Source organism: Rhineura floridana, chromosome 3, assembly GCF_030035675.1.
Source record: "Rhineura floridana isolate rRhiFlo1 chromosome 3, rRhiFlo1.hap2, whole genome shotgun sequence".
Lineage (NCBI taxonomy): Eukaryota > Metazoa > Chordata > Lepidosauria > Squamata > Rhineuridae > Rhineura > Rhineura floridana.
In genome coordinates, this window is record NC_084482.1 from 71,418,336 (window position 1) to 71,429,233 (window position 10,898).

Consider the following 10,898-nt stretch of genomic DNA (forward strand, 5'->3'; position numbering starts at 1 on the left):
TCAGAACCGTTCTCATAGGAGACCCCTGCAGGGAGGATCTTGAGAATCCAAGCTGGTTGTCATTCACCTTGTGTACTCGAGGGGACCAAACATCAAGGTTGTGATGGTGATCAGAACTTCTGATCCAGGATAAGAGCCATCCAGATGAACTCCTAGTGTGTGGTGAAGCTGAGTCTACTCAGTCTAGGTCTTCCAAGCAGAGCCCACGCAACTGCAGAGTCAATCTGCAGATAAGGGGCCAAAGAAAACCTGCCCTGCCTATTTCCACCTAGTTGCTGCATCGGTATGCCCAGTTATTGACTGAGCAATATGCTGCAACTTTGCCCAGGGTTAGTAATACACAGCCCCAAGAAATCAATTTCTGCAATAATATTTTTGCCTGGGCTGGTTTTTCCTTCGGTTCTGAATGAGCTGCACTGCTGCAATCTTGGTATCCTGCTATTTTCACAGGTGTGAAGTCTCTGCATGCTACAAGCCCAAGATCAGTGAGCCCTGCATTAGGGAGAGACCCTCTTCATTTTTGCCATCCCAAGATTCCTCTGACTTCTGCTCTCTTCTCTGTTTGCCCATTGCCACTTTCAGTGGGGCACTGCCCTAGGGAAGCCAGAAAGGATGGAGTGAGTGATCCACTTCTGCCTCTCAGTGCTGAGCAATGTTGCTCCCAGGCATCCCATGGATCTTAACATCATCTGGAAGAGGAAAACCTCCGTGCATGTTTTTCCTCTGATGCTGGATGGCTTCAGTTCAGGAGGTTCAGGACACAGTAGCCCTCCCAGATCTGGCAAACAATCAATTGATTATCCTGGAATGGAAGGCTTTGGCTTCTTACGGGAAAGCATAATAACCACCATCCTTGTTTTTTCCCATGAGTGCTGTTGAGAAGATGTTACAGATAATGGCATGAAGGTGAGAAGAACACATCTGAAATGCAGAGAGTGGGGGTGGGAAAGTTTGTCTGGCCAATTTGTGCTGAAGTGTTGAACTTCATTTGGTGTGAGAGAATTGCAGCTTTCTGCTTCCCTTTTAAACAGGGCATCCTTGACGTGAGTGGTGCTTACCACTCTACAAACTAGCCCATGTCCAGAGGTGTTTTTGACAGTCGGAGCTGAACGGAGCTTGTGGGCTTACACTTTGCTGCCATTCACAAATTGCAGAGACTGCACACTGGCTTTTTCCTCTGATAAATTTGCCTGATGCTTGAGCTGTTGGTTAGGGTTGCCAGGAGCCAGAGTTTGGAGATCTTGGGGAGGCGGGGTGGAGAGAGGCAGGAAAGGAACTCATTGAGCCATTTGCCCTATGCTCCTTACCAATTATGTGCCTGTGTATGCACTAAGTGAAACTGAACAGCAAATTGGAACAGGGAACAAGGAGCAAAATGCTTTCACATGGAATGGCATCATTTGATGATAAATATTAGATTATGCAGTTGGCTTCTCTGTATAAAATATTGGAAAAGAAAACACTAATACCCACTTTTATAGTGGTTGGTGTGTACCCTGCCCCTTAGAGGTGGGAGGGGAGCCTTTGAAAGAAACATGTTCTGTTTGTCTCACTTCCCACAGGATAGTCAGCTCTGGGTGGTTCTTACTTACCAATGGTTTTGTTCCAGGTATGGGAAACTTTTGTTCCTTTCAGGTGGAGTTGGACCCTGCTTCCTGTGGGCCTCAGCTAGTATTGCCAGTGGTCAAGGATGATGGGAGTTTGGAGTACAACATCATCTGAATGGCCACAGGTTCCCTATTCCTGGTATAGGGGAATACAAGGTGTTGTGTGCTCTTGCATTCCAGATTTGTGACACCCAAGCAGAATTGTTTCAAGAGACACCTTCACAGAATCGCGAATGGGTGATTGCTATAACTAAAGAAGCCATAATCAAGAACTGAAAAAGAACTACTGTGGTCTCTCATGTTCTGTAGCAGTGATGAGAAACCTATGGTCCTCCAGAGGATGTTGGATTCCAACCCCCACCATCCCTCATCATAAGCCATGCTGGGTGGGACTGATGGGAGGTGGAATCAAACAACACCTGTCAGGCCACAGGTCTATAGTGAGACCACTTTGTTTCTGAAGGAAACCAATGTCCACCCGAGAAATGGAGATGGCACTGAGGTTCATTTTAATTATCTTCTTACTTGAATTAAGCCATTTTAGAAATGTTTAATAACAACGCATGCTGTTTACTTGCTTGATTTTGAGGGAAGGATGCAAATGGACAGAACACATACGTGTTGCCCAAATGTATAAAAGAAAAACTCAGGGGTGTGTGTGTGGGGTGTGTGTCTAATGATCTTTTTATTCTTATTGAAAACACACATGATCATTTTGCATAATAGTTCTAGAATCTTTTCTCTGGAGGTGGAGGGTGAGATAGATGAAAAATCCTACTTGCTTTAGGAAGAACCCAGGGCTAGGTGCAATGTAGCTTATTCAGAACATCAGCTAGTAGTTCAGTTATCAAGAAACATGAATCAAGAATCGGGGGGAAATGTCAGGTCTCAAATTCTCCCCTAGAAAGCTGCCAGGAAGCCACGCACACACAAGCCATCTGGGATACCACAAAGGGATGCTTTTAAGAGCAGTGTGTTTTCTGATTGGGGAGTGTATGTACTCGCAAAAGCACTGATTTTATTCTTTGGCTAAGGAGCTGTTTTCAAGTTATAATCTTAACACCTTACCCTCTCAAGATGACCACAACATATCTGATATAAATAGTCTGGCTGTAAAGCAATTTGCAGCAATAAAAAGCAGCATGATGCACTGTGGTTGGCAGTAGCTGCTTGTGAGTTAAGAAGTTTTTGGAAACGGAAGTGTATGCATTATAAGTGCCAAGGCTTCCACTGAAATTGGGTAACTTTGTGTGTTGAAGCAGTTCCTTATTGAATGCAAGAGTTGCTTCCTGGGGTGAAGCTGTACATAACCAGCCGTGTAAATGTCATACCATGACCTAATTTTATAAAATATTGTTAAGATATATTTTAATGGAAATTGTAAATGTATTTGAAATAAAGCCACATTTTCATAAATCATGACTATACATTAAAAACAGCTGGGTTGTTTTTATGTGTTTGCATCTCATTTGAACATTCAGGCTGCTCTTTAGGGGAAGAGATCAAATTTCGTTAAAATTTACTAATAGGCAAAAAACCTTGTGGTTTAAGAATGTACCTATAGCCCAAAGATATTTCTATCCAACTTTAAAAAGCAGGAAAATTGGGCAGCTATAGTGGAGCTATATATAGGGGAGCAGGAGACCTGACCTCCTCTCTGAGATATTGTACTGCCCTACAAATTTGTCAAAATGCAAACACAATTTGGGTTGGTCTTTCATAGTCCAATCCACTTTCCGTGTAGCTTGGAAGAATTTGGTAACGTGCCTCTGAGCATATGGTCCAGGAGGTAAGAAATATGATCCTGTGCAACCTTGCTGAGAATGGATTGATCATTTGCATGCTTATTGAGTTCAGTGGGATTTTCTCCCCTGCAATCATGCTTAGGATAGGTGAAACTGACCACAGGGAATGGGAGGAGAGGGGAGGAGGAGGAAGAGAAGGAGGGAGGGGAGGGAAGGCAGAGGGGAGGACTGGGATGTGAGCAGGCAGGAGGGGGAGGGGAGGAGAAGGACAGGTTTGATCATTTGCATGTTTATTGAATTCAGTGCGATTTACACCCATGCAATCATGCTTGGGATAGGTAAAACTGACCGGGGGGGAGGGCTGGAGTGGGCAGGGGAGGAGGAAGAAGGAAGAGGGGTGAAGAGGAAGGGAGAGGAGAGGGGAAGGAGGAGAAAAGCAGGTCTGATCATTTGCATGCTTATTGAGTTCAATGTGATTTACTCCTATGCAATCATGGTTAGGATAGGAAAAACTGACCATGGGGGAGGAGGAGGGGGAGGGAGAAGGGGAAGGAGCATATTGAAGGGGGGCAAAGGAAGGAAGGGGGAGGGGTGGGAGGGCAGGTTTGATCATATGCATGCTTATAGAGTTCAATGGTATTTACTTCTGTGCAATCATGCTTAAGATAGATAAAACTGACTATGGGGAGGAGGAAGGGGAGGGAGAGGGGAAGGAAGGGGAAGGAGGAGATTGGAAGGGGATGGGGAGGGAGAGGCAAAGGAAGGGGGAGGAAAGGGGCGAGAGGGAGGGGATACGAGGGAGAAGAGAGGGGGGATTGATCTAGGGTTGCCAGGCTCAGGGCCTGAAAATGATTCTGTATCTTTAAGAGAAGAGAAAATTCAGTCAAGTACAGGTTTTCTTGCAACATTGTAATGGGAAAAACCACAAGGTGCAATTCTTCCTTTCCCCTGCATAACTTTTAAAGATACAGAACACCTCTTGGAGGCTGGGCCTGGAAACCCTAGTTTGATCATTTGCATACTATTTGAATTCAGTGGGATTTATTTCTGTGCAATCATGTTGGAGAATGGAAATGGACTGCCTTCAAGTCAACTGAACTTATGGCGACCGTTTGAATAGGGTTTTCATGGTAAAAGGTATTCAGAGGTTATTTTACCATTGCCTGCCTTCCTCTGAGGCTGAGAGGCAGTGACTGGCCCAAAGTCACCCAGTGAGTTCCATGGCTGTGTGGGGATTCGAACCCTGGTCTCCCAGGATGTACTCCAACACTGACCTGGGTGAAGGGCGGGGAGGGAGAGGAGAGGAGATTGGGTGGGTGGGCACTGGGCAGAGGGGAAAACCCTTTCCTTTCCAAAAGGAAAACATTGTGAACAGTATCATTGCTTTTCAGCGTTTTCCCCACCTTTTTATTCTACAGCAGGCACATGTAGCCTCCCACCCAAATTTGAACCAAAGCTGTCCCTGGCCACATCCACACCAGGCCTTTATTTCACTTTGGACAGTCATGGCTTCTCTCAAAGAATCCTGGGAAGTGTAGTTAGTGAAGAATGCTGAGAGTTGCTAGGAGATGGCCTGTTCCCCTCACAGACCTTCAATCAGAGTGGCTGACTGTTAAACCACTCTGGCCACTGGAGATCTCTCAGGGGAATATTTTATTTATTATTATTATTTTATTATTATTATTATTATTTTATTATTGTTGTTATTATTGGAGTCTCCTCTCAGCACCCTTCACAAAACTACACTTTCCAGGATTCTCTGTGGGAAGCCATGACTGTCTCATGTGAAATCAAAGTCTGGTGTGGATCCCTGATTAGCCAAGACCAGCAGCAGTGAGGCTTTTAGAACACTGACCGTTGGTTCTTGCTGAGCATGCCTGACGTTATAACTGGGTTCCAGCCAAAATTTCTTAAATTAATTAAAATTCAGCCAGGCATTTTGTTAACTTTTAAACTGCAGAAGATGAAGGTCAGAGTATGGGGCAAGGATTACAGGTACTCTGTGAACATGGCTGATTTATAATGAATTTCAACAGATTATGAGAACTCTCAGAGAAAAAAGTCCAAAAGGGCTCTGGGGTTTTTCCCCTCTCTTTTTAGACTTTGAACTCTCTGTTCTCTCTGACTGTTTTGTGTATCACCATGAATATTTAGAGGGTTGTTAAGCAAGCATTTCTGAGTTCAGGACTATAGGTTATGTAAGGTTTTGTTTTGAAGTGAGCTTATGGGAAGCCTCAGAATGGCATAGGGGATTATTTTCAATTTAACATTGTGGAATGTGAAAAATCCACGCTGGCTATATTGTACAGCCACTCTCGTGGCTAATGAAAGCAGCTGTAAAAATGAAAAATGTTGCCAGATGGCGCCAAAGAACCCTATACAATTAATTAGCATCTATAAAGACTGTCTTCTCCATAAACAGAAAAGTGATTCTGATCCTCCTTTGCTGCCTTTATGGTGTGTGGACCTGCTTTGTTGGATCAAGAGTGGTGGTGTGTTTGTAATGCTAAAAGACAGAAATAAATAGGTTGGGAAATGTTTTCAGTTCTCTGTCATGTTCAAAAGCAAATTAAAGGGCCAGTGTGATGTAATGATTAGAGTATCAGTTGAGGACTGGGGTGACCCAGCTCCAAATGCCCACTCATACATAAATTTCACTGGCTGCCTTCAGGCTAATTAGTATCTCTCAGCCTAACCTACATCACAGAGTTGTTAGGATAAAATGGAGGGGGGTATATATGATACAGCAAGGAGGGGGCACCTTTGGTTCTCTAGTTATTCCAACCCCCATAATCTCTGAGCATTGGTCATGGTTGCTGGGGCTGATGGGAGGTGGAGTCCAACAGCAGCTGGAGGGCCACAGATTCTCTATCCCTGCTATATGCCTTGAGCATGTTAGGGGCAGTGTTGGCTGGTAGCTTCATGTCAGTGGGGTGGTGGAACCTGCTCTTGGCTTTTAGTCCAAATTTTCAAGGAGCTGTCCGAGGTGCTTAGAGGAAAAGTGGGATATAAATGCAATAAACTGCCCTAGGCTCCTACTGGGAAGAAGGGAGGGATATAAATCAAATAAATAATAAGCATATTAGAGCAGTGCCATGCAAATTTCAGAGCAGAAAAAGGTATACTATTGAACTATTCATCCGCTTCACAAACAGACATGCAGAACGCATCATGTTTCTTTGTACAAAACTATTGTGACCTTTTTGACCACAACTGCAGGCTTGTGTATTATTTGCGCCAGTCAGTAGTAACAGAGGACTCTTGGATTAAAGTGCTTTCATCTTGTCACAGACTTCAATAACTCTAGAGAATGCTACTTGACTCTGTCGAATGAATTAACTTGTAATTTGTAAAAATGAGAATATTACTTATCGCCCAAAGGCTCAGTAAGGAGCACTATCTGGCTCCAAGGATAATGTTATATTTTGCCTTATTTCAACAAGTCTAGATCACTAACACATAATTTCCAAAAACAGTGAAATTGGCTTTTTAATGAAACCTGTCCGTAAAGGTTCCCTGCTCCCATCTAGTATTGAAATGCTTAGCCAAATAAAGTAGCTTTGTACCTCTTGAGCCTAGCTGGACCTTGGGAAGAGCCAGGTTCCCAGAGCTGGGGAAATTATCATGCTCCTGTTTTGTTCTTTTGTTTATGTTCCAGAAGCGAGATAGAGTTAAGGTCCTCCTGATGGCTAGGCTTGACTACCTTTACCTGTGATGCTATGACTGGCTTCCTTCTGCCATTAGACTGATATTCACTAATAGGCAAAAACCCTTGCGGTTTAAGAACATACCTATACCCCACAGATATTTCTATCAAACTTTAAAAAGCAGGGGAATTTGGCAGCTATAGTGAATGCACCAGGGAAACAGAAGACCTGACCTCCTCTCAGAGATATTGTACTGCCCTACAAATTTGTCAAAATGCAAACACCATTTGGGTTGGTCTTTCACAGTCCAATCCACTTGCTGTGTAGCTTGGAAGAATTTGGTGACATATGCCTCTGAGCATATGGTGAGTGGTGGCAACACCTGCCATCTCCAAAGATGGAGAATTATATTTTTGTATGTTTGTTGGTGTTCCTCTTACTTTGCTTCCTACCTGTGTTACTAATGTTTCTACAGAGAATCTAATCTAGAAAAAATTATTTCCCTAATCATTCATCCTAGAAACGTGTTAAATTTATTTTCATTAATTTCAAAGCCTTTTTATTGGTCAGTGTCAGATGATGGTGAAAATAGCCTTTTGGTTTCAAATGAGAGGTTATGTTCTATTTCTATTCTGGGTGCATAAACAATTGAATCTGAAACTGTAGTTTGATGTAAAATCAGACTGATTACAATATGTTGCTACTTCAGCAATGACTCTAGCTGTTGGAAAAAGGATGCATGTTTTCCACCTGCTATGTTTAAACCACTTCATTTAAGACAAGGTGGACACGGTCAATTAAAAACATAGAGCACACCTAGAATTTTGCTAGAATATATTTCACCTCCCACTGTTTTATCTTGTGCAAATTGAGACCCTCATGATGTCCACTGGAGACTATTCTGCAGAATAGTCAGTGACATTATTCCACAATTATGTTTGGAGTTTTTTAGTGTAAATTTTGCAAAGTGTTGCTGTACTTCACATATTCACAGAAAAAGAAACAAAAGAAAATGATTTCCTACGGAAACTTCACTAAAATTGCAAAGTAAATCAGATATTTCAAGTGACCATCTGAATTATATAAACTGTCTTAATAATGTTGCTTCCTCCCTGCTAAAACAAGATTAGCACAGCACATGTCGTCTTTCTATTATTTGGGCAGATTGCAGGTGTTGCCACCACTCACCCCATCCTCAGAGGCACATGTTACCAAATTTTTCCAAGCTCCACAGCAAGTGGATTGGACTGTGAAAGACGAACCCAAATTGTGTTTGCATTTTGACAAATTTGTAGGGCAGTACAATATCTCAGAGTTTCTTGCTCCCCTGGTGCATTCACTATAGCGGCCCAATTTCCTTGCTTTTTAAAGTTTGATAGAAATATCTGTGGGCTATAGGTACGTTCTTAAACTGCAAGGTTTTTTGCCTATTAGCAAATTTCTCTGCTTTTTAATCTGGGAGGTAAGAAATGGGTTTCTGTGCAAGTTTGCTGAGAATGGATTGATGATTTGCATGCTTATTTAGTTCAGTGGGGTTTACTCCCCTGCAATCATGCTAGGGATAGGTGAAAGTGACCACATTGGATGGGGAGGGGGGGAGGAGGAGGGGGGAGGGGAGGAAGGGCAGAGGGGAGGAGGGGGAGGGGAGCAGGCAGGAGGAGGACAGGTTTGATCATTTGCATGCTTATTGAGTTCAGTGGGATTTACTCCCATGCAATCATGTTTATTTTATTTATTTATTTATTTAATTTATTAGTTGCCCATCTGGCTGGTTGTCCAGCCACTCTGGGCGACATACAAGATAAAACAATACATTAAAATTTAAAACCATAACAGTAAGAAACCTAACCCACCCCAAAAGCCTGCCTGAAGAGCCAGGTCTTCAAGTCCCGGTGGAAGCTTATCATAGAAGGGGCATGGCGGAGATCATTTGGGAGAGGGCCACTATTGAAAAAGCCCTCTCTCTAGTCCTCACCAGTCTAGCTGTTTTAACCGGTGGGATTGAGAGAAGGTCTTCTGAGGCTGATCTTGTTGAGCGGCATCCCTGACGATGCTGGAGGCGCTCCTTCAGATAGACTGGGCTAAAACCGTATAGGGTTTTAAAGGTCAAAACCAACACCTTGAATTGGGCCCGGTAAACAACCGGTAGCCAGTGCAGCTCCTTCAGCACTGGAGTGATGTGATCTTGCCGGCGGCTGCCTTTAATCAGACGAGCCGCTGCATTCTGTACCAGTTGCAGCTTCCGGACCGTTTTCAAGGGTAACCCCACGTAGAGCACATTACAGTAGTCTAGGCGAGAGGTGACCAGGGCATGTACTACCGGAGGGAGCAGATGGTTGGGAAGGCAGGGGCGCAGCCTCCGTATCAGATGCAGTTGATACAGCGCCGCCCGGCTCACAGTCGAGACTTGAGCCTCCATGGTCAGCTGGGAGTCAAGAATGACCCCAGGCTGCGGACCTGGTCTTTCAGGGGCAAACATACCCCATTGAGCACCAGGTCCACATCCCCCAGCCTTCCCTTGTCTCCCACAAACAGTACCTCAGTTTTGTCAGGGTTCAGCTTCAGCTTATTCCTTCCCATCCAGCCACTCACCGACTCCAGGCACTTGGACAGGGTTTCTACAGCCAACCTCGGTGAAGATTTAAATGAGAGATAGAGCTGCGTGTCATCCGCATACTGATGACATTGCAGCCCAAATCTCCTGATGATTGTCCCCTGCGGCTTTATATATATGTTGAACAGCATCGGGGAGAGGATGGAACCCTGTGGCACCCCACAAGTGAGAGGCCAAGGATCCGAAACCTCATCCTCCAATGCCACTCTTTGGTACCTACCAGAGAGGAAGGAATGGAACCACTGCAATACAGTGCCCCCCATGCCTAACCTCTTCAGGCGGTCCAGGAGGATAACGTGGTCAACGGTATCGAAAGCCGCTGAGAGATCAAAGAGGACAAGGAAGGTGCATTAGCCCCTATCCCACGCCCTCCTCATATCATCTACCAAGGCGACCAAGGCTGCTTAAGTCCCATGTCCAGGCCTGAAGCCCGATTGAAATGGATCCAGATAGTTCGCTTCCTCCAAGTGCGCTTGCAACTGTTTTGCCACCACCCACTCAATCGCCTTGCCTAAGAATGGCAAATTTGAGACTGGGCGAAAGTTGTTCAGATCTTGGGGATCCAAGGAGGGCTTCTTTAAGATTGGTTTTATTACTGCCTCCTTGAGCGATGATGGCATTACTCCCTCTTCAAGAGATGTATTTACCACCATCTTGATCCCCTCACCCAGTCTATCTTTGCAGCTCATAATGAGCCACGATGGGCAAAGATCGAGTAAGCAAGTGGTTGGCTTTAAGGTTGAAAGCACCTTGTCCACTTCATCAGATGGAAGAAGCTGGAACCGATCCCACACCACCAGAGCACCACTGGTCACCTCTGGCTTGCTCACTGTGTCCACAGCGCACGGAATAGCACTCTTAATACGATCAATTTTCTCTGCAAAGTGTTGAGCAAACTCGTCACAGGAGGCCTTAGCATGTTCCATTGGTTCCGGAGCAACTGGACTGACCAGGCTCCGGACCACTTGGAACAGTCTCCTGGGACAGCACTCTGCAGATGCAATAGAGGCAGCATAAAAATCTTTTTTTGCTGCCCTTATTGCCACATGATAGGCTGCCGCAGCCGCTCTAACATGTGTCCGATCGTCATCAGAGCGAGATTTCCGCCACCGGCGCTCTAGCCATCTCACCTCCCGCCTCAGAGTTCGCAACCGTGGGGTGAACCACAGTGCCGTCTGAGTTCTATTCAGGAAGAGGGGAGAGGAGGAGGAAGGGAGAGGAGAGGGGACAGAGGGGAAAGGCAGGTCGGATCATTTGCATGCTTATTGAGTTCAATGGGATTTAC

General features: G+C 44.8%; 1 protein-coding gene across 7 annotated transcripts in view; it reads left to right on the forward strand.

The window, feature by feature from the left end:
- PIK3R5 (phosphoinositide-3-kinase regulatory subunit 5) overlaps positions 1-3,043 on the forward strand; it is a 76,674-nt gene extending 73,631 nt beyond the window's left edge. For 4 of the 7 annotated variants that reach the window (XM_061616506.1, XM_061616505.1, XM_061616508.1 and 1 more), the window contains one exon: positions 451-3,043. In XM_061616506.1, coding sequence (XP_061472490.1) covers positions 451-598 — 148 coding nt within the window. In that variant the 3' untranslated portion in view covers positions 599-3,043. The remainder of the gene's footprint in view (positions 1-450) is intronic. The other 3 variants (XR_009761347.1, XR_009761348.1, XR_009761349.1) reach the window with 3 other exon arrangements.
- The last annotated feature ends 7,855 nt before the right edge of the window (positions 3,044-10,898 follow it).